At 35.5% G+C, this 25423-nt stretch overlaps 2 protein-coding genes across 2 annotated transcripts in view; one reads left to right on the top strand and one right to left on the bottom strand.

Annotated features, from left to right (window-relative positions):
- The window catches only part of LOC114358465 (NPC intracellular cholesterol transporter 1-like), a 36095-nt gene extending 15981 nt beyond the window's left edge, over nt 1-20114 (bottom strand). Inside the window, exons 1-2 of the mRNA XM_028312438.1 lie at nt 19890-20114; nt 8940-9062 (exon numbers count right to left, since the gene is read on the bottom strand). Of these exons, the coding sequence (XP_028168239.1) occupies nt 8940-9062; nt 19890-19970 (204 nt within the window). The 5' untranslated portion in view covers nt 19971-20114. The remainder of the gene's footprint in view (nt 1-8939; nt 9063-19889) is intronic.
- Nucleotides 20115-20437: 323 nt separating this feature from the next.
- On the top strand, nt 20438-22291 carry LOC114358470 (myb/SANT-like DNA-binding domain-containing protein 3). Its single transcript, XM_028312443.1, has 2 exons — nt 20438-20897; nt 21042-22291. The coding sequence occupies exons 1-2, from the start codon at nt 20682-20684 to the stop codon at nt 21522-21524; spliced, it is 699 nt and encodes a 232-aa protein (XP_028168244.1). The 5' UTR covers nt 20438-20681; the 3' UTR covers nt 21525-22291.
- The last annotated feature ends 3132 nt before the right edge of the window (nt 22292-25423 follow it).

Raw genomic sequence — 25423 nt, 5'->3', positions numbered from 1 at the left:
AACAAAAACAGCTTTTTTATGTTTTCGAATCGTTGCCAATTGCATCTACGCAACGTTGTAATAGAAAAAGAAAAGTTAAACAGTAGATAGTCTATCTATAACAATGAAAAACAAAAGTAACCCCCAGAATTGGAATCTTGAACACCTTACTCGTATATTTACTATTCAATACAGTCACAATTTCTAGTGTTAGGTTGTCACTATACACTTTAGAAATAAACAATAATGGAATGTAAGTATGTAGTAATAGTAAAAAATACACAAAACAAAATCGCTGTGTTAGCTCCTCTGTCTAACCCCCAACCTCTAACCTACAGTATAATATAACCTATAGTAGGATTTATATTTGCAATCATAATGAGTTTGTGCGAATCTACTACGAATGATGGATGACAACAAAAGATGTTTTAGACATTAATTAAACAAGCAGTTAAACGATGAAAGTTTTGAGTCTGTCCTAGAATAACCATAGACTTTATTACACAATGTGTCAAGTTAATCATCATCCACCCGCGTCACCGAGCGAGATGGTAGATAATAGCATGAGCGAATTAATTGACGCAAGCTGACTCTACATCGAATGCATTCAACTCTGAATAGACGACTCATGCTGCATCAATGTAATAATTACTAATAATCAACCATGTTTCACTAAAAAAATATACAAAATGGGTACAGTAAAAATGGCATTGCTACGAATAATAAAGGGTTAAAGTTAAATTTGTTGTCCATGCCAAAATTAATTGAAGGATAGCACTTTATTTAATACAGGGGGGATGACAAAAGATCAATGTCAGAATATTGAAACATAAACCACAGTAAAATGATTGCGAATTGCGATACACAAACACGAATAGATATAAAAGAAGCATTTAATGAAAACCAAGCAAATATCTCAGAATACGGAACAAACCAGAAACCGTCAACGGGCGTAAATGTGTATTCATATAAAGTACTCCAAAACGCACTACTTTGACTTTAGAGCAATTAGTCAATGGCCGGCGCGCGCATTGTTTACATATCCGTCAGATTGACACTTTAAAATTAAATTATGCCGTCTTGTGCCGTTCCAACATGTAGGAATGCTACTGGAATTACGAAGAAAGTGCATGGGAACATGTTTTATCCGTAAGTAGCACATTTCCAATTCATTTTAATTAAATAATAATTTTCAAAAAAAATCACGGTTGTATTTTGTAAGTGTTGCCACAAGTCTACGGAATATTTTACCCTACTTTTTTATATTGAATTACATTTGTCTATAAAAAATTCACGCGTTAATTTTGTTAGCGTTACCACAGAATAATGGAATATTTTCCCCATCCTTTTTGTTTTAATTAGTTTTTAGTGTATTTTCATCCATGACAATATGACAACCTGATTAATTAAATTATAAGTGCCACTTGTGGTCTAAACTGAATAAATATTTTTGATTTTGATTTGATTTTAATATTTGAATTAATTTATAATATTACTCCCTAAATAATGAGGAGATAATAAATTACTATCGTGAATTTCATACTTTCCCATTTATTCAAAAGTAAGGCATTGTCGTTCAGGAGAGTGCCAGGAAGAGGTGCAGCAACCGCAGTTAAGGAACGGCTGGGACGAACAAGGATAAGCGAATCAAACTCGTGAGCCTTGTTAAGGTTACACTGGTTAAGGCGACCCTTTACAAGGCTTGGAAGCATGTGGGTAACAAGCCATTGGACGTGGAGAGGGTCATTAATTATACGTATATTTTCTACTTTGCCGAACTTTAGCGGGAGAACGGTTTGTCCAAAACATATGAATTTGGTCTTATTCAACGCAGGATTAAGTGCCCTTTAACCGTCATGAAGACCACTTTTCGATAGGGTAAGTCCTTTACGCGGTATAACCGGAAAACCGAAAAAACGCCCCTTTCGGGGGCCCCCACCACTTAAGCACAACTCCGTCGAAATCGAAAACTTAGGAGAGTCTTAATGGGCAACCAATGAAGCCATTAAAGCAAAAAAATCTTTTGTAAGAATTATTTCCGATTTAATCAATTTTTGTGTTTAATTCTACTGGCCTAAAAAGAAAAGAAACAAAAATTGTTTGAAGAACAAAAAAAAGAGACTTTTTTCCTACGCATTTACCAATTATATCAAGAAACTTATCAGACCAAAACACACATGTTGACTAACGCTATCTTGACAAACAAACAGAATCGGGTAATCCGATAAAGAAGAAGCGAAGCCAGGCGGCCGTAATGTAATTAGCCGGGCCAATGTCGATCTTAATGATTTATCGAATTTCACTCTATTGGACAAAGAATTTGTAAGAAAGATAAAAATAAACAAAATTATAGTCGTGTTTATTAATAACTTTCTGTAATATTTAGGCCCAAGAGGACTTAGTGATAAGAGACATACGGATATTTGACTTATCTCCACAAGTATTTCTCAATAAAAATACAAATATCTAAACAATCGAGGAAGCTGACTTCATCGCAGCTGTAAACAATAAGCAAAACCATCAAAAACTTTATGATTACAAATTATAAACGAATCGAGACTTTAACCGCTCAACTATAAGATTAAAATTAGTTTACATTCGGCTGTGTTGTTGTAAACTTGGCGCTTGGCCCAGAATATCTTGAAAGGGAAGTTCAAGAACATCATATTACACTAGATTAATTTGAAATACGACCTCAGGTAGCTCTATATTCTGTTCTTCGTCTCAAATCTTGTTGCAATTAAGAAAAATAACTAGAGTCTAAGACGCAATTCGAAACCTACATCTTGAAATCAAGTAAAATAGTTTCCAAGTTAATGCTTTTACTATTCTGAGCTTGTACCTAAAAATAGTGATGGCATTTTGTTGAAAGGTAATGTCATCTTACCCACTCATAAATTCAAATAATACACAATAAGAAAATCGTGAAATATCAAAAACTAGCAAACATTACGATTCTACACAAAATAGGAGTTTTTAGCTCTGGCAAAACTGTATTAATTGCGAAGGAAGTGTTTGATACTGTTATGGAAAGGAAATGTTTTTCCTTCAATACTAAATTCTCTAAAACTTGATTATGTGCTTACAAAATTAGATAATAGCGTCGTTGGTTGTTTTTAGTTTGCCAGTGTCATAGAGCAAGGCTAATGAACTTAAGCCTAAGCGCAGACCACCGATTTTTTGTCGGCCGATAGTTGGGTCCGATTCTAATTTGTATGAAATCAGTGTAATGAGCGCACTTCCATACATGCCCATTGCCCATACTGATTAACTGTCCAACTAAAAGTCGGTGGTCTGCGCCTAGGCTAAAGGTGAGCTGAACTGAAACAAAATCCTAATGAATTAACAGAACAGCCCAATTAAAAACAGTAAGAACTGATTGATATCACAATGAACCTCTATATTTAGGATTGACGCAATTCGCGTGACCATTTGGGCAACACAAAGTTGCGGAGTACGCAAGCGCTTTAATATTTGCCTTGGTATTACGTCTTTGAGAGGATTTACTACAACTGTCATGTTATTTGAATTTGATATGTGACAAGGAGGAAAACAACCTGTTATCTCGAACTGATCTGAATATTGACCTTAGCAATAGCTCCTCGCAAGCTAATGACCTCTTCGCTTTTTGCAGTCAGCATAATCTTACCCAACTGGTTAAAGAGCCCACAAGAGTAACAGAGTCGACGGAAACCATTTTAGATTTAGTTATGACCGATACTCCAGAACGATGTAAAGCTACTCAAGTAGTACACAGTACTGGGACTAGTGATCATGCAATGGTTTTAATAGATTTTAATATCAAAAAACCGAAACCTTTGAAGTTGGTAAGCAAAAGGAGATTGATCAGCAGTATAAACTGGGATCGATTCGAAGCGGATCTGCGAGTAGTCCCATGGGAGTCTATTCAAGATCTTGGCAATGTGGACGAAATGGTAAGTGCTTTCAATCACTATATACTAGCCTTATTTGATTTGCATGCGCCTAAAAAGAATATAATACTTAAAGAGAATCCAAAGCCGTGGATTACGGACACGGTCAAATTTATTATGAAGTTGAGGGATGCGGCTCTAGAAAAGGCTCTGAAAAATAAAACAGAATCGTCTAAGAACTACTATCGCGACCTTAGAAACTTCGCAACGGCAACCATTAAACGAGAAAAGAAAGCATACTTTAATCAGTTCATAAATAAAAATTCTAAAAAGCCANCAAAATGTCGCGGAAGACTTGAAGCACGCCTACTGGAAACATTTGTCTTTGAGGCAGTTTTTTTTTTCTCCACTCATCCCAACCTAAATTCCTTTTATACGCAAATACACTAACAAACATACACCAACACACACAACACTCACGTCTCACATGTACACACACAATCAACTGAAACTAACGAGTACCGTACATACATATTGTCTTTGTATTTATAGGGTTTTTGTTTTTGTTTTTTAATTACCCCTGTTTAATCTTGCCCTCCTCCCCTTTTTACTGGTTGTTTCCCACCTTCCAACTAAGGGAAAAGGAGGAGGCTGAAAATCAGCGCGGGGTAGGGTATGCTTGACCTCGCATATGCTGAGCCTCATCCTTTTGCCTCTTATGTTTTTTAATGTAATTTTTTTTGTTTATATTTCTATGTTTGTAAAGCATGTAAAAACGAGGCAATAAAGTATTATCTTATCTTATCTTATCTTATCTTATCTTATCTTATATAGACAATATGGTTTATGGTTTCTTTGACCGAGGATCATGACGCCCGTATTCACAAACATTACTATGAGGTCTCACAGTGCGCGTAGACGCATAGGTTGACACACGTACCAATCACAGAGCTCCATTCAACGCTGTGCGGTCGATTTGCTGCTTCACTTGTTTGTAAATACGGGCGTGAGTTAGTCAGGAGTTACTCCACAAGATGATATCGCTTTTTGAGCTCTATGCATCTCGTTCGCTCATTGAGGAATTCCAGTATTAGTGAGAAGGACAGGATATCGGGATCGTTCTTCCGAGTATCGCCGTAAGTAAGGAACACTTCCCCTCTTGTTACAAAAGGTTAAATTCGCCTTGATTACTAGTTTCTAAATGTCGTTTTGAACCAGTGTTCATCACGCGTTTAACTTTTGTACAAGGCACATCATATCTACACCCTAATTCGTCATGAATGATTGAAGGGTAACTAAAAAGGGGTTGCCTAAAACAAACAAACCTCTTAAAAGGTTAAACCAGCTTCGCAGAAACACTCAGTTACGTACGAATACAAAAGCCTAATGGCTGACACACGAGATATGAATTTCAGAGATAAGGTGCTTATCGTATTACCTGATAACGTCATTGAACACCTGAGACGAAATAGGCACGACGTTATCTTCATTACCAATATTAAAACAGATAAATACACCTAACAATACTTGTTGAAGATGATGCCTGTCATTTCTTTTACGTATTGGTGAACATGAAAATCTTTGTAGTAGTAGGCGTAGGCATTTGCATGTTAATCAACTTCTTTTAAACACCAATTTCAAAAGGGCGAATAATAATAGATTTTGTTATGCTCTCTAAAAAAATATCTAAAACCAGTGCAAAAATATTTTTCACAATTAGCCATGGCCTTCATTTCATGCATTCAAAACATTACTAGTTGTATGTAGATTTGTAGTCGATAGATAAAAAGTTTCAAGCTCACTCTCGTGGTTTTTTCTTCTGCTCTTCGTCACATGTTGTTCAAAACATTGGTTTGATGCGTGAGTAATCTCTATTTGTAATATCGACGCGAAATGCGCTAAGCGCCAAGACCAACGTTGTTGGTGGTCACTCCACTGTAGGAAGTGACGTGAAGACGACCGCGCTTTCACTGATGTATTTGTTTGGTTATCGGCCGATGAGCATTATTAATCTCTACAAAGCATTGCCAATTTCCAACATCCTCTATTGAAAATTAACCATGAAGGTGAACGGTCAGTGTTCATATAACTGCGAACTCATGATATTTGTGCCCACATACCTACTCAGATTGATTATTTCAATAAGCCCTTAGATTAGAATATTAATACGATAACCAAAATTGAAACGTGAACCCCAAAAATGACTCATATTTCAACAGCGCCAGACAGTAGAGTCGCTTGACAGACAATACGGGGCCTAGACAGAGCCGAGAGAACACTAGAACGCTTGGAAGGTTCTCGAGACAAAGAAGTCGCAGGGTCAATGACTGGATTGTGATGCAACTCATTAGTCCTGTTAAGCGAAACGAGGACGAGTGCAATCCGAGCACATAATCGATTTGGTGGCGACGAGTATGCGAGCTATCGTTGTGGATGTGGATAGACAAATCGATTTGGTGGCCGCGCGATTGCGAGCTTTAGTGATATCGTGGATAAACAATGAAGAGTACTGTTTTGGCACGGTAAATCACCTTTATGATTTGTTGAAGGTTAAACAACGTAAATCAAAATGAAAAGGAGACAGAAAAAGCTTTTTGTCTGCTTTGTTTGAAAACCAAAAGAATTTTAAGGATCTGGGAGAGGAAAATCGCGTGACAAGCACATCCAAATTATACAAAAGCTAAAATAACTTATGAAGTTAAAAATTTAAATAAACTATGAGTCCAAGCAAGAGCCATTAGTATGTTTATGATATTTAACTACGTGTTACTACAACAACCGTTGCTATGTTGACAACGCGAAGTGATAGTTACTTTGTAGAATAGGTATTAATATAATCTAATAGGGCACAGCAATCAATGAAGGTTAATTTATTTTGTTATCAATTAAAACTTTAGATAATTATGCTAATGCTAAATACAAAATTGTCTCGCGAAATTGTAAATACCTGACGTAAAGCATCGTTTAAAAGCGATCAGAAATTGGACAAGTAAAATATTAAGAGAAAGTACCAGTTATACCACTTACAAATTCCTGTTTCAGTTGCCGATCCAATCAATCAACTAAATCATTAGCAATAATAACAACAAAAAAGAGTTTATTTTTATCAATTAGTAGAATATACTACTGCCAATAAACAAGAGAAACACACACGTGATGAATTAGCAAAAATAGACAAACTACTGATGTTACATTCGCGTAACATTGAAATTTGACAACACGTGATTTGTGTAACCTCAAGAAAACACCACATTCTCAAGGGAAGCACGAGAATAAGATTTAGTTTATAATTCGCGAATGTATTGAAAACATCCACCGCGACTCGATGACGTCCGAAATCGTGAAGATCGATTTAAAAGACAATGCCGGAAATTGGCGTCTTTTTTTTTCGCGCGGCCATCGACCAAACCTTGTTTTTTGATGACAAAATAGTGTAATAAACCAAACTTACTATGACATGTATACCTCTAAACTCAGTCTGAACTGAGTTACGAGCATTAGAAGTTTGATGATTTTACATACTAGATTTGCTTTTTGCGCGCATAGTTTTGTAAGAAATTGCAACAAAATAGTGACATTGTATGTGTAAACAAACAATACCATCCATTTTAGGCTCCAGACATCAGTGTGGAGCAGAATCAGCGCAATAAAAAAATAGTGCAATATTTTGTTGCAATTTCTTACAAAACTTGCGCACAAAAAGCAAATCTAGTGTGTAAAATCATCAAACTTCTAAAGCTCGTAACTCAGTTCAGACTGAGTTGAGAGGTATACCATGTCATAATAAGTTTGGTTTAATACACTATTTTGTAATCAAAAAACAAAGTTTGGTCGATGGCCGCGCGAAAAAAAAAAGACGCCACCTTCCATACTAAATCTGGCATTGCCATTTCAATCCTAAGTGTTATAAGTGTTAACTGCAGTGTGATCTCAGATGACATAAGCCGAAACTGGTAGCTTGATATATCAAGCCTTATTCTGCCTTATTCCCGTTGAAACAATCATGATGATCCATACACGTGTGCAACACGTAAGAACTAAAAGAAAATTGATATCGCAACATTCGAAGGTTGCTAATATGTTTATGGACAGGGCACATAGTACGCAGAACTGACGGCCGATGGGGTAGCAAGGTTCTGGAGTAGAGGCCGCGTACCGGAAAACGTCCACCCACAAGGTAGACCGACGACATCATAAAAGTAGCAGGAAGGCACTGGACGCAGGCCGCTACCAACCGGGAAACATGGAAAGCATTGCGGGGGCCTATGTTCAACAGTGAACGTCCTATGGCTAAGATGATGATGATGAAATATGTTTATTTATAGACTAAAAACTCTACAACAGAGTTTTAATGTCAAACTCTGAAGAGAAGTCGAGTAAAAGACTTTTTAATGCAAGCTCTAACCTTACGTACACCACTTTCTTTTGTTTCTATAGAGCCAAAATTCCATGCCATTGCCACTCCGACCAGCAGGTCAACCCGGCAAATGCCAGGTCAAGTTCCTTGCGCTCCGGTTCGGTCGAAACTAGGACTTCTGTGACGTCATTGTTGCACGCCGGTGCTAAATATAGCGAGCACTAAGTAACCTCACCCGGTGACCCAGTTAAACCCGTGCATGTACGTACAATCCGCCCTTGAGAGAAAGGGAAGTTCGGATCCGATTGAAAATCTCGGTAAAAATGGCCTTTATCCACGAAGCGAAAGGATTGATAGTTGCGTTACTTTTCGTATCAAAGGTGAGATAAATAAATAGATAGAAAGATAAATTAGACAGTTGAAACGTCATTCCGAATGACGATCTCATTGGCGCCAAGATAAGCTCCTAGAGCAGTACACTCTTGGCGCCCAGACAAAGCTCCCAGGCATTTGAACACTGTTCTTAGAACTCTGAAGTAAATTTTGATTTACCTTTTTAATAATATTTTGCGTTGACTCTTCATCTATTTATTCGATTTGGACTCAAAAGGCATGAAGAAATATAGTTTCGTATACCCTAATTCCTAAAGAATCGACAAGAAATGTATGGTGAGTATTTGCAAATTCTCTTGAGCTGTCAATATCTTCAAATTAATAACTTTAGCACTTACCCGACCGCCCTCATCAATCGGCTTCGCAGGCCCATTGTACGGGCAGTATCTCTGCTTGAAGTCAGTCTTATTTGTACACACGCCATACCATATGCACTGGCCTTCTGCTGACGCCAATGGGATCTGAAACAAACGAGGAAATAATTTAGAGCATGCTGTATTTTTGCAAACGATCCCTAAAACCTTCATCCACAACTGAAAATCTAAGAAAACATTATGAAACTATCAAGGTGTAAAATTACATTCTCGAGGTTCTTTAAGCTTACGTTACCTCCAAGAGGGTTTTGTTGTAACCAAGGGTTAATAGTTTAATTATATTTATAAAGGATTCCTACACCTAGCTGAAGGGTCTTTGCTTAGTAAATAAAGGACACGTGTCATAGTATATTTAGTTTAAATGTGGTAAATTGTGTCAACATGGACAGTGCGTTTAATTTCCAAACAAGCCTAAACCCATATTGATCGTTAGATGTTAGACTTTGCGTGCTAGACAGCTATTCACTGAAACTGAACTTGCCTAAAATTCCGGCTAGCAAACGCCATTGGCAGTATTGAACATGACCTATGTACAGCAGCACATCAGGATGCAAAATAACCTCTATTCCTATTAAATAAGATGCCACAGTGTTTAACTGGATGTGCCGTGTTGTATGTACGTTAATGTGGCGATATTTAGACCGTACATAGAAAAGATTGTATGAAAATGGAACATTAGACTCATAATTTCATATGAAATTACCTACGTTTATGTAGTTTTTAGGAGGAACAATTCAATCACAAAGTATTCGTATCCGTTTGAACAGTCCACTGTTTTATTAATGTGCGCAATCAAACAAAGTGCAATGCAATTTACCGCATCCGTATGCAGCAGGATTACACATAAATTAATTTCAATTTTGTTATCTGTATCTCCTAAAAAAACATTATTACCATATGTTACGACTTTCAAGCATTTATTAAACTTCCCGAAATAAAATTCACTATACAAATAAATAACATGATGTTTATTGTTAGATTTGTCTTTTAAAATACGTCAATTTGCAAGAACCTTCTAAAACCGTTACATGATAACAACTTTTCTAATAACGTTGACCGATATGCGCAGTCCTCGAGCACTTTGACTTTAAAATGGCCTGTCTACGTCAAACCACCATCCAGTATTTTTGGAAGGCGAAAACAAGACATTAATCAAAGTCAAACTGAGCTCTACATCTTACGATTCAAGGTTCAGAATCGAAGATCGGGACGTTGCATTGAAATCGTGGTCATAATGATATTAATGATACAGGATACAGGCGACAATCGCCTTATTCGATCAGCAAACACCCGCACAATGTAGGACACGTGAATACAGATGCGGGCCCGTTATTTAGTAATGACTTTCAATAGGAAAATGGGGGCGGATTTTTACTTTAATCAATATTATTACATTAAGGCCTGATTCGACCAAACTTTTATCCAAGAATAACTCCTGGCATAACTGGCACATTGACAGTTTCAGTATGGGAAATATGTCAAAATGTCAAGAAACTTACGATTTAATCTGAGATTAATATTTACTCTTGTTTGGTCGAATCCACCCTAACATGGACATAATATAGAATTTAGGTAGGTGCCATAAAATCTGGCAGACGTAAGTTAAGTATAATAACAGACATAATGTTCTTAGATCCCCTTATAAAGACAATACCAAATAGCCCCAATAACATCATTTTAGCTAATGAATTCTAAACTGATAAATCACTTTTGCCAATATTGATTTAGCTGTGATTAATACAAAATTATCTTTTAGTTTAAGTCATTGGACTATTTTAAATTTATGATAATAAAGAATAACTTTTAAAAAAAATAAAACCGACTTCAAATGCGTGAACACAAATAATACCTATTCAACAAAAAAATAATCGTTCAAATTGGTTCATAATCGGCGGAGATATTGCGTATAAAAAAGTTCATCCCCAATTTTCCACCCTTGGCACANCTAGTTGACATGTCTTCTCTAGTACGTAGTACATTATAACTCAATGAACAAACATAGAAAAAAAAACATACGGGTCGAATTGAGAACCTCCTCCTTTTTTTGAAGTCGGTTGAAAAGTCCAATATGACAAATGTAAACAACATCGATAGAAGAGCTGATAGTGATTATGTATCAATCAATTCAATAACCTTTCTAAGAAATCGGATAAAGTAAGTACGTGTTACGTGGAAATGTTCGTAAACATTTCTTGAAAGAAGTATAAATATTTCTAAATCTATTTAAAGGTAGGAATCGTTTATTCAGGTTTTACCACTGTATGATTTTCCAGAACGAAAGCATCCATAATTCAGGCCGTTTCAGCTCCCATCGATATTTCAGTTAAATATGCTTTTGGGTCATAGTCGATTAAATGACCTGGGCCAGAATGTATCAATATAAAGCACTATTAGACATTGACCTTTCACCTCTTGCAAATGGCACGAGTTAACGGTTAGGACGATTATACAAACATGGTAAATAATAGAAAAGGATGCCTATCATTCATGAAGAAGGTAGAGTTTAACCATTTCACATACAGAGCTTCAGGATTTGAAAAATAGTATAGAGTACTGCTCAAATGCTCATACAATATTTCTACATAATATGCTACATTAGGTAGAACAATTTCATCGCAAACCGTCTACCTCATTGTTGTTTCATCAAGGTACTTGATAATAAGTGATAAAATACTAATATCTACTATCTAATCCAAAACAAATCCTTTGTCCAACAGTGGACGTCATTTGGTTGAACGAACGAATCCAAAATAAAGGCTCACAAAAAGAGTAAAATACCTGTTCGCCCATCTCTACAACTAGTACGGATGCAGAAGCCTTTCATATTTTAATTAAAGGGAAAAGCTTGAACGTTTGACCTATAGAAAGTTCTTGCATTGAAAACATACCTATACCCCGAGTTCGCTCAGTCTTTCATTCAGTCCTTTATACTACATTCAGGGGCAGTGGCCTCTAAATACGTGTTATCGAAACAGTTCGTTACCACCACGTCTTTTCATGATGATAAAAGGAGCAAGCATCAACAACCTGCGTAGATGGTGAATGAAAGATATTTAGGATTGTAACTAATGGTTACGACGTGAACTTTCTAAGAGCTTTTGTTGAAGAAAACTTGATATGTCATGCCATCAACAAAATTGTTTTTGTAGCGCTGGATAAAGATCGTGCATGTTGTAAGAGTTTGGTAGGTACCTAGTGTAATCGAGACTAGATTGAATACACGTAGAATTTCCAATAATTTTTAATTAAGGCAATAATTTGAAACTGCATGAATCTTCTAAGAAAACATATCAACTTAAGCCCATAAGTTAGCGAACTCCAGCGTCACGTAAGTATTACATATCAATGAGATTCTCATGAAGCTGAGCCAGCATTACTTGCATCTTTACTAAGTACTTGCTAATCTAAATTTCAGTTTCCCCGAACAGCGATACCAAACACGCAACGATATAAGGATCAATAACACTCGAGTTGAGATATTTAATCGCCAACTGTGTCGTGTGCTCCTTTACCTTTAATAGCTTCACAACAGGCGATAATAAAGTATTCAGGAACAAACAACAATTCGTTTGAAGTAGTATAATTATCATAAATATAAAATGATGATTATTTATTTATTTATTTTCATTATCACAGTTGAAGGACTGGAATGCATCACCTACATGACGGAATCGACTTACGGTTATTTTTTACTCTTAAGCCTAGGCAGGCGCAGACCAACGACTTTTAGTTGGCCGATAGTTGGGCCCGATTCTAATTTGTAAGAAGAACCGGCCGATACCAAATCGGTGTAATGTGCGCACTTCCATACATGCCCATACTGATTAACTGCCCTTCTAAACTACCGGCCAATAAAAGTTGGTGGTCTGCGCCTAAACTTAAGCTTTACCTTGACAAAAATATGAATCAGTTACAAATATGAGTAAACCTCTGAACGGGAAGTTATCCGGCAGACTTTAGTACTAGTGGTTACTGACTCAGACGTCAAGCCCGATCAATGACGCGAGTCTGACTCACATATTATCAAGTATCAAGTTAATTTATGCGAATCGTTCGTATGTTGGTCTCATACACAAAACGTATCCTTTACTCTGACCTTATCAATGTTTCGTCGACCTTTTATCAGTTTACAAACCATTTAGACAATACACTGTTATCAAATCAATTTAGTTTTATTTCCACGTGCCTTCCAATGAGTATGATCTCAGATGTGACAATGATTCACTTAGTTAGCTTAGCAGTAGTTTGTTTACTTTATTACTATGTCCAAGCATGATGTTAACAATGCAATAAACGTGTTTTCATTATGGTTTATTTCTTTAGTTCACATACTTGGGGTTTAATAACTTGTTTGTATGGGAAAAGTGTTTCAGAGCTTCTTACACTCGTTATAAGTAATACATAATTGAATTAGCCCTAATCACTAGTAGTGTGTAAGTAAGTGGTCGGATAATGTTTTTGAAAAAAATACTAGGCCTATAAAACCTAAGCCGGTATGAAATAAATACTGCATTGCACGTCAGACGAACGTGTTGCATAAATCTTTTATATTTTATTTTATGTACCTAGTTACTTTAATGCAATACTATTATTGTATTCATGTATTGCAGTGCGTATATTATTTAATAATTGGCTGTAAAATGATGGTTCGTGCGTCCAATTTGGACAAAATAATGCTTTTTAACAATAATTAATTCAATGCGACAAATGACTCCGATCCGATACATTTTCTAACACTTTCACAACAATGCAAAAACAAGACGCAATTATTATTGCAAAATTACTGCATCATTATTAATTATTGCTTAATATGGCAAATTAATTTAATTCCAATGATGACCCTTGTATGTTTTGAAACTGAAGCAAACCGGATGAAACCAAGAAAGTGTGCTCCTTTTCCATCAATCAATATCAACATGAAATACCCCGTCACTGGACACCATTAGGGTTTTCCCCATTAGGTGAAATCTATTTTCAATCTACCTACTTTGTAATAAAAGCTCGTTTTCCACAACACAGCTAACCCTCTTCAATCAATTTCAGCAGCCATCAAGTCATCTGCCTCATTTTGACGTTAAATATTTAAAGCAAAAAGGACAATTTTGACTGTAAATAAAATTCAATTAATATTTTTGTTGTTTTCTACGTCATTCGTATTGACGTAGAACTTGCGTAATATTTCAATTACGGTTTTTTTGTCGATTAGATTTTATAGTTTTATTCAATTTCTGGACATCAGAAGGGCAGAAACTGTGCAGTATAATAACCTTTTCCTGTTTCAAGTGTGTTTTAGGAAAATAAATGTAGTAGCATACAGGAAACAAGGATTTTGGCGCAATAATGGTATGTCGCCTTAGTCATGCAACATATTAAACCCCTCATTATCATAACCAGTACTAATTCACGTTTATAAATAGAGTTTCGTGTGATTTTGACAAAGTTATTCGTTTAGTTAAATTTAAACCGAGTCGGACTGGATGCCCGCATGTAGCAAGGCCGAGCGACCTTCTGATGCTCATTAACGACGAACCTTAGTCCAGAACATACACAGTACATTAACTACATAACATGTATGACTGACCAAGCTAAAGGAAATACTGCCTGATGGAAAATGACCAAGCTGAACAAAAGTAAACACTGGCTGATGAAAAATTCCCTAGAAAAAACTATCATGGTTTTAAACTGCAGCATTTATCTGAGTCAAAATGACATAGCTAACGTAACTAATGTATAATTTTAATGAATCACAGCAGTCATTTTTAACTCTAAGCGATTAAAGCCCCAGCATAGTAATTCGTACAAGAATAATATTGTGCCCTTGGAAGTTATTGCATTGCAGACGCCGGCCTATTACCCTGCAATGCATATAAAATGTCTCTTTACAGCGCGAAGGCCATGGAAACATCAATCCTCGAAGGCCTTTCTATTTACCAATCACCACTGCCTGGTGCCTAGTATGTAAATGTAGTCACCTTTTGCTATGAAAACAAAAAGGATCACGAGCTGTCATAAAATATCACCTTACTATACATTTTCAAGAAATATAAATTTTAGTTGCTATGCCACCGAAATTCTCCCGGGCCGATAAAATATCGATAAATAAAACATGAAGATTCATGCTTTTGCCTTTTTAGTTTTTACCTCACGGACGCGTCTGTTGGAATATCCCCGATTTGAAATGTGAACATTGTTCTCTATCTAGTATAGTTTATACCTTTTAATAAATTCATATTTAAATCTTTAAATTCCACTGTCCACCGTCTCTTTAACACTCGACCAGTGTGCTTCAAATACGCACCATTGAATCAATTAAACAGATTAATAAGGTTATTTCTAAAATAAATAAGGCATTGTCTATACCAATCATTTAAATTGATCTGAAAACAACATACTTTAAATGTATTCATGCGATAATACTTTGTGATCTGAACAAACAAAGGGCTCAAAAGCTTCCAACCGATCGTGCCTTTGTACAAAACCAATAAAATTAGCGAGGTGATTATTAATCTGCAAACAAATGTTTTTCGCGGTGCTCTAATTTATTGAATCATGGTTTAATTAGTGCCAGGTGAATGTTACGTGATGTAGTGGTATTCTCCGTTGTTGTTGTTTGTTTATGTAATCTTCTATGAAGTACCTCTGTAACAACCGAGGTCAGAATCCTTTATTAGCAGAAGACTTAATTAAAGTCATAGGCGTTTGACATGGCTCAATTGGACCAAACATGGCGTAATCCACGGAAAATCATATCATATTTCTTTGTAGAAAATCCGGTCATTCAATTATCCTCCAAAGCCTTTCCTAAACTAGTAACAAATAACAATTACAAAAAGTTATTAACATTGCATGTGGACAGCGCAGGACCGGTCGTAAATCCTTGGGTTTGGCCTTTGTCCAGCAGTGGACCTAATTTGGCTGAAACGAACGAACGATTAACACTGTTAGGGTATTATTAAACCCACTGATTCAAGACTCTCTATCCACAAGGTCTAGTCTAGACGTCTTGTGGTCACAACAAGGGAGCTTGAAAAATCATCTAACAAAGGACATTGTCAGAAANCGAACATTGTCATTTATGTACACCGTTCTATGTGCATATAAGTTTTAAATAAATAAGTAAAATAAAATTAGAACGCTGGAAAAACATAACTTGATAAAACGCCAAGAACGTAGAATTAGTTGTCATCAAAGTTAATTAGCCTCTTTACGAAGCCGCATGAAAATCAAGTTTGCTCCAAGTATAAAAACGAGTTTCCAAGTCACCTTGATGCCTCGATTGCAGCGTTTAGGAGGAAAACTCATTCATTACTATTCCTCGGGCAGACGCAGGCCTGTCCCGACGTATGACAACTGCCAAGTATGGCGATGAACCTTGGGTTGCGTATTTTCAATAGTTTCACATTTGCATCATCGCTTTTTCAATACTTCATAAATCAAAGAGCGTTTTAATGCACGGGGATTCCGTGCTTAGGGTTGCCAGGTGTCCGGCTTTTACCGGACATGTTTGGCTTTTTACGGACTTGTCCAGCCAAGGCTTTTAGAGTAAAATGTCCGGCCAAATTAAGCACCGAGTCCGACTTTTGTGTTTTTGGACCTGGCAACCCTATCCGTGCTGCTTTTTTTTGGTGACTTAAGTCGTGAAAATGTTTGAGATACTTTGAGCGGAGAGAGATGATACCTTCCTAGGTATCATCTCTCTCCGCTCAAAGTATCTAACGTACTAAAAGAATTAGAAAAACATAATTTTGATCAACTTTAAAAGGCTCTAGGTAGATAAACTATAAAAACAGTACGACGCTGAAGATAGAAATGGCAATAAAGCGCAAGAAGTGATTGATGATATCCAGCAGAAAGCTGCAGGAAACAGTCAACTAGTTATCCCACCAATCACCAACTGAGCTTATTATAAGGCGTTTGGATAACGGATGAACGAACTAAAATAGATACGAACTATGTTATACATGAACATCCATTACTAAAAGATTGAACTTTCCCTGCTCTTCGCGCTAAAATTCGCTCCCAGCGGAATTCAAACTGGCAACTGTAACTGTTCTAGCGTTAGGCGGGCGGCGCCTTCAGGTTCAGAATGTCCAATTCCCAAAATGTCCAACGGTTTCAAAATGTCCAATTCCCGGAATGTCCAATTCCCAAAATGTCCAATTCCTGAAATGTCCAGTTCCCGAAAAGTCCAATTCCCAAAATGTCCAATCTACTATTATGATGGGTTTGTTAAATAAGTCCTCATAGGCTTTCTTAAAAATATTAAATAAATAACCATACTTAAATTTTAACAATCATTTATTTATTTACAAATTATTCTTTTTTTGTTAGGTCAATAGAAAAAAATATAAATAACTATACATTCTTGTATGAGTATAAAGTGCAGTAGTAAATTTTCTCTACGTACTTTTTGCAAATAATACAAATTTTCTATGTTTATATGCCGATTTTGCAAAAACTAAACGCATTCGTACAGAAATATTTTAATTACTAATTTTTAAGAAAGGCTATGAGGATTTATTTAACAAACCCATCATAATAGTAGATTGGACATTTTGGGAATTGGACGTTTCGGGAACTGGACATTTCAGGAATTGGACATTTCGGGAATTGGACATTTCGGGAATTGGACATTTTGGGAATTGGACATTCTGGGAATTGGACATTTTGAAACCGTTGGACATTTTGGGAATTGGACATTCTGAACCTGAAGGGGGCGGCGGTCATGCTTATGAACAATTCGTTAAAACTGTTTACCAAAAGTTATCTCATTAAAGTTTAAATTGACAGATATTAACACTCATTAATATGAAAAACTAATATTTTTTCGTTTTTTTTTTCCAATTACTCATAATAATGTGTATATGCAGTGTATCAGTGCGATACTTGAGGACCTTGGTTTGTCCTGCAAAACAAATGATTCACTGGTTTGTACATCAACAACAAATTATAACAAGAAGTGTATTGACATCTGATTAAAGATGGAAGATTCCTTGCACATAAGGGGTATTTTTAAATCATATTATGTATTAAGAAATTCTATTCCCAGAGAAGTAAAATTATGGCCAATCAGTAATCTAAGGGCATGAAGTGGCTGCCATTTCCCAAATTTAAATACAAAAAATTTAAGAATAGTTTCATCAAAATTAATCATGTACTGTGGTTGACTGGCAGAGCATGCCAACCGACATGAAGTCTGCCACTGTACAATAATTTAGTGCATAAACTTTAGATTTATAAATAAATAATGGATATAATAAACACTTTGGTGTGGATTGATAATACTCAGCCCATTTCTATCCTAATGAATATTATAGATCAATTTGTGGAAATAAGGATTTAATTTGACTCAATATACCATAGCAACAGAAATGTAGTCAAAAGCTCAAAAGTCAATGATGGCTAACAAAAATAACAAGGGACTCAAGCATAATTCAGAGTCAATTGAAAGCGAACAACAGTTTATTGACATAAATTAATCTTAATTGGCCACCATGTATCTTGATTGACTTGACATGCAACATGTTGGGTCATGGAATCTTAAACGCTGATAATACATACAATTTGAGCAGGGCTCCCAAAATAATGCAGTAAATGTATGTGCAATAGTATTTGTTGTTAATTATGATTAATGACTATTTGTAATCAGAGGGGCCTGGTTGATTATTATAATTGCAGCGTGATTAATCAATAAATTACATTGCAACACAAACGGTAGATATATTGATCATAGAAAACATAATAAAAATTATTTCGTGTCAGATTTTAAAATTAATAAGAGCCGGTAGCCATTTTTCTATTTCAGTTAGACCTAGAATAAAATAATGGATGGAGAGTATAAACTTTAACTAGATATATTGCTAGCAAAATCCGTATGAACAGAAACAATAGATAAATGTTATTAAATTGGTATAGGTCAAGATATTTGTGTTATTTATATCATTTTATAAGCTTAATTTACTACACACATTACATAAATTTAGAATAAATAAAAAAATTATTTATTTCTTTAACACTTTTCCGGACAGTAACCCAGACACAATAGAAGTTTAATTGTTATGACTGCTATAGCAGTTAACTGACCAGAAAAGTGTTACATTATTCTTACTGGGAATAATCTCAAGTTAGTTTTGTCTAAGATTTAGCATAATAAATATGGAAAATTGCCAAGGGGTATGACTTTCGTGCAAAATCTAGCCCACAACAACAATAATAATAAAGACAATACAAAAACACATCTTCTAATCATCAGAAAAGTAATAGAAAAGAAAAAGAGAGAAAACAAACAATAATTAGTCAGTCAACATGAGAGAATTAGTCAGAATTTGATGCTCTCTTTTCAACTGCTTGATTCATTGTTTCTAAGCATGCTGAATTGCTGGGTCTCTTCTAAAAAGTAACTTTATAATCTCACAAAATGTAATAAGCATAATATTAGTGTGGAACTCTGCAGTTATTTTTATGGATAGAGTTAAAATCACAACTATTGGTTTGTATGTAATATAAGTGCTTTGGCACTAATGTTATCAAAATGGATCTCATGCTCGAGTTGCTTATCACAAATTCATAAACAATAGTTTCTTTTGTTAGATTTCAATTAATTTAGAGAATGAATTACCTCCAATGGTCTACCATTGTAAGAAAGATTGCAAATCAGTGTAAGTATACTGAAGTTAAGTATTGTACATACTTTTTTGCCACATAAATAATTTAGAATCAAAGAGCGCCCTAGTACTATTTTCGACTTGTGAGTAACTTTCATAAAATCATTGAAGGTAGAAAATAATACATGACGTTCTGAGGAATATTTCCTTGAATCCAAAAGAGGAGAACTGTAAACAGTATAATTAACTTTCAAACAAAGACAATTAGTGCGGAACAATGGAATGCAGTAGTATTTCGAAGTGAACTTACATGATTTACTAAATTTATCAGCAGGACACAGCCTAAGACTGGTAGAAAACGCTGTAGAAACTTTCCACACGATTCAGCCATTGTTTTTCACTGTTCATATATCACACTAGTATTTTTAGAATACTGATGATGTCGTCATATCATAATTGCAACTGTTACAAGCGTTTGGTATGATTTTTGTGTAATATTTACGACGCACTTTCCTCCACCATTCGCTGAGAAACGAGGAATCACAGATCGAGGAATGAATAATTTTTGACTGATTGACGACGAAAGATGATATTTGTCGTCTATGGTCACCGGTCTTTACTCTATGAAAATTTTAAAATGGCGGCGTGTTCTTCTATGTAGAATTTTAATTTAGTTCTGTCTTAGTTTTGTTCCATGCTGCTAAATTAAAGAAATTAAGTTTCAAATGCACACAATTTTAAACAAATTTGATTTGATTTTCTACTAATCAATAAACGTTTTTGCCAACTTTCATTATTGATAAAAAGAAAATATTTTGTCTATGACGACGAAATGTCATACGATTGTCAAAAAAAACCTGTCAAGCAAGTGTCATTTCGTTTCTCTCAGAATTTGTAAAAAAACAATGAACGAGGCGATTTGTTTTGTAAATGTCTGCAATCGAATTAATTTAGCTTCAGATTCAAGCAACTATTTATAACATAGTACTTTACTACAGAGTGTGTGAACATTTATCAATCGATCTCACTGAGATTTTGAACCATAGCAAAGTCATTCAAAACATGCAATGATTTCCCAACATAAAATCGGGTGTTTTGAATAATGGATGATAGAAAAAGGCGAAGAGGCATGTATGTTACAGCGAGGCAGAAGAAGAAGCTTGTAGAATTAGTGACTAAGCACCCAGAGTTGATCGCGTGTAAAGTAACGCAAGACTTTAACTATACTGATTCACAAAAACTCTGGCAGAGCATTGCAAGCGAGTGCAACAACATCCCTGGACCTGGTGCTAGGAAAACTTGGCGACAGTGGAGAAAAGTGGGTATCATTTCATTAGAACTTTAAAAAATATTGCCTAGTTTTGTCTTGACACATAACTCTTCTGTGAATTATATTATTGAGAATTCGTTATTTTATACCAATTTAACTTAATTACAAACTTATTATTAATTACCTTTTCAGACTTGGCAAGACCTCCGGTCAAAAACTAAGAAACGTCAGGCTGAGATCAACGGTGAAGTCCCTTCATCAGTAGTGATGCTCACTCCAGCGGAACAAGAAGCCTTAGGCTTGAAGAATGTGTCTTCCACCACTAACTACCAGGAAACCACAGAATTCGTGCCTATTATAGACCCAGACATGTCACAAGAGTACAACAATGAATTGGACTCAGTTCATTCATACAGTGAACCAGAATCTCCGCCAGAAGCTAAAGTATTCGAACACAAAGAGCCTAAAGTGAAAAGTTGCAGCTCCAAACAAAATGACAAACATGGAAATAACTGTTTCTTCAATTGTGATTTGCTTGCTTCTTCTGAACAAAGAAAAATGCAATTAAAAGAAGACTATATTAGCTTTAAGAAAGACTATCTTAGGCAGAAATTAAAGCTAATTAAGGAGCAGACAGAAGCTCTCAAAAGTATTGCTAGGGAACTCTCCAAATGATTAATAGTGATCTGAATTTTGTAATTTGCAAATTGATTCAATCCACTGCAAATGCTAAGGGTTGTTGTAAAAAGTTGAAATTTTACTACAAAATAATGCACAAGTTTATGCTATATTTTTCTTTTATACAGTAATGTTACAACATATCAGCTGATTTGTTAATGTTATTGTGATCAGTGATTTAATAATTTGATGAAATTCCATACTTTTGTATGTATCTGATTGAGACATCAAATTTTTGGATCACTGTTTATGAAGGAAGGTCTGACAATATTACCCCACTTGTACAATAAGGTATGTGTTTGGTACAATGTATTTATTATTATTAAGATATTATGTTAAGTAATGGAAAATAGAAATGTATTTTAATTTTGTTATAAAATGAACTTCAAATGCCTGAAATATTTATGGTGCAATAAAATTTTCATGTAGGCTTATGTATTACAATACTACATTTTTTAATTTTCTTTTTTATTTAAAAATACATAAAATGAATTGTTTACTTTGTGGTAACAATGTTATCTCTATAATATTATTTTTATGCCTGTTCCTATATTTCAAATTCAGCAATGTTAGGCTTATTTTATGACCTAGACACTGAGTAGGTACTAAATGCTATGAACTTTCTTTACTTTCTTCTTGCCTAGACAGTTCAATCATGATTTTATATTATGTATAACATTTTCATAATATTCAGGATGGAAAGCGGCATGTGCTCGCGTCTCAAAATAATATTGTTATTATACTAGGATTTAATATAATAAAGTGGAAGTGCCACCTAAACAAAGTTTGTTGTACGTTAATTTTATATACCCGATGTACGTAATTATATTAATATACGTTATATTCAGGTATATTATTGTTAAGTCCACAAAACGTACGTCAGAAGGTTGGAACAGTAAAACATGTGATTTCTTTAAAGGTGTAATTGCGACTAAAATAAAACTGGCGGGCTCAGCCGCCGACACATACAAGGAACAGTATAACTATTGTTTCCTATTGTTAATTGTATTGGGCAATGATGTGGGAACGCAGGACGCTACTCAATACTCTCTGTTCATTCATGAAGTTAATTTATTACTCTGATTAATGTGTACCTACATCATCCCCCTCCTTATACAAAAAATAAAACACAATAACACTCGATTGAGTAAATAACAAAATAATGAATATTTGAAACAACATTATAAAACAAAATTCTATGTCAATTAAAAATATCTAGAGACATAATAGAATAATCAAATTGTGCACTTGGTCCATTGTGAAATTACAAGCAATGCGCAAGTTAAAGTAAACAGTAAAAACATAAGAAAAGGTTGTATGTGCCTATCATTATACAATATAAAAATGTCAATTACAAATTACTAAACATCAATAAACATCTCAGAAACAAAATATCAAAAATGTTTTGCCAAACAAAATACAATAAATCAATTTGAATAAAGAGTAAAGTAAAAAATCATGAAACCATGTATAAAGTAAGTACATAAAAATACAATATTAAATTAATAAACTAATAGCTAATTAATAATACGCATAATAGTTTACATGTTTCGTAAAAACATTAGAACATTGTATTTATAAAAACTTATCCTAAGTAAGTAACGATGAGCCGCTCTACCTACTTAGAAAGAAAAAAACTTACAAGTCAAAACGCACCGGTTTATTGATAACGCGGCCACTTCGCGTTGTTTTTGGAATTAGAACTTTGCTAGAAGTGTCTGCGTTATTAGTACTAGTATTTTTACTACCGTTATTATCACTATAACTAGAATTAGTAAAAGAATCAAAATTATCGTTTAAATCATGGTCACTAAGAATGTGCGCGGGTTTTAACCTATCCATTGAAATAGTAGTTTCTTTTTCTCCTATTTTAATGACGAATGTTTTGCCTCTCCTACTTATGACGCCATAGGGGCCATCATATGGGGGTTGAAGAGATTTGCGCATTAAATCATTCCGAACAAACACATATTTACAAGTACTTAAATCACTAGGAACAAATAAAGAACGTGAATTACGATGACTCGATGGTCTCGGATTCAGGTTACGTATATTATCTCTTAGTTTCTGCAAATATTCTGAATCTGTATCACAAAATTTAGTATCTTCAAAAAAATCGCCTGGCAATCGAATTGATTTGCCGTAAGTTAATTCAGCTGCGCTTACACCGCTGTCGCTTCTAGTAGCGGCGCGTAAACCTAACAATACAACTGGTAGTTCGTCTACCCAAGAACTGTTGCGTTGTAAGCGTGCCATCNGGAACGCAGGACGCTACTCAATACTCTCTGTTCATTCATGAAGTTAATTTATTACTCTGATTAATGTGTACCTACATTTGTTTATTTCTGCTTATCTCCACAATAAGTATGTGATTCCATACTACACATCAAGATACATGATGATGGAACTAACATCACAGGTATGATGATGACTAAAATCTACCTACTCGTGTTGCGCGCATGTTCAAAAGTTATAGCAAGTTATAGAGAATGGTCACGCTCACGCACGCTGCACGATATTTGAATAAATAATTTGGATTAAAATACTTGTAGCCAATCCACTTTTAAAAGTAATAATAAAAATAAGTGTAACGTCACTGTCATCATTGATATGAAACCATAGTGATGTGTGTTCCATGGAAAACTCGAATGTTAATAAAGAGAAATCGATTTAATATTTTTTGCCTAAAACTACACTCGCGAGCAAAACTATGGAATCACTTACATGAAGTTGTTTCCACGCGATCTTGTGTACTAACGAATTTGTTAGTAACAAAAAAAGTGGCACCATTTTAAAGATTAAACTTTTACCTTTTAATTGATACCAAATTCATTTAAATCACACCGGTATTTAAAAAGATATCCCGGCTGATGTGAAGAAGTAAGGAAAAAGACATGTATCAACTGTTTGATACGTCGCGAGTTGCGGCCTACTTACCCCCTATAAAAACACGTGTTTTCGGATTTTTGCTTTCACACATTGATCCATACACATCTCCGCTTTTTTTGACACTTTACCTGGGATTCTACACCTACAGAAGCAGCACAAATCGTTGCACTATTGCAAGAAGGGCTCAGCCAGCGGGCTGTCGCACGTCAGCTCCACATAAGCCAGTCCTGGGTTTCGAAAGTTTTAAGACGCTTTCGGGAGACTGGTGGCTTTATCCCGAGACCAAGTTTTGAACAGCGCCGGTGCATATCGCAGAGGGATGACCGTTTTTTCATGTCAACCTCTCTATGAAATCATCATTTGAGTGGTATCGACGTCCAGCAAGAGCTCAGAAATGTTCGTAGGATAGCTGTTAGCGTGTGGACAGATCGTCTAAGATATAAGCAATAGAATTTGACTCCAAAAAGGCCTGCCACAGGCTCGAAACTGACGGCAGGTCACCGACAAGCACGCTTTCAATTAATTCGCACTTATTTTGATGGGTAGGCGAGTAATGGAGGCGAGTTTTGTTATCCGATGAATGCAGACTGTGTTTGCAGTGCAGCAGTTGAAGAGGTCGGGTCTATAGGCAGCCTGGGGAGCGATTTGTGCAGTGCTGGTTCGCTGAAACAGTGGCTTATGGGGGTGGCTTGCTCGACTTCCCATCGAGATGTGTACGAGCAAATTGAAAGCGTGCTTATCGGTGACCTGCCGTCAGTTTCGAGCCTGTGGCAGGCCTTTTTGGAGTCAAATTCTATTGCTTATATCTTAGACGAACTATCCACACGCTAACAGCTATCCTACGAACATTTCTGAGCTCTTGCTGGACGTCGATACCAATCAAATGACGATTTCATAGAGAGGTTGACATGAAAAAACGGTCATCCTTCTGCGATGTGCACTGGCGCTGTTCAGAACTTGGCCTCGGGATAAAGCCACTAGTCTCCCGAAAGCGTCTTAAAACTTTC

This window comes from Ostrinia furnacalis, unplaced genomic scaffold (genome assembly GCF_004193835.3).
Source record: "Ostrinia furnacalis isolate ACB-3 unplaced genomic scaffold, ASM419383v2 OfSCF3958, whole genome shotgun sequence".
Taxonomy (NCBI): Eukaryota; Metazoa; Arthropoda; class Insecta; order Lepidoptera; family Crambidae; genus Ostrinia; species Ostrinia furnacalis.
This window is presented reverse-complemented; position numbering and strand designations above follow the sequence as displayed.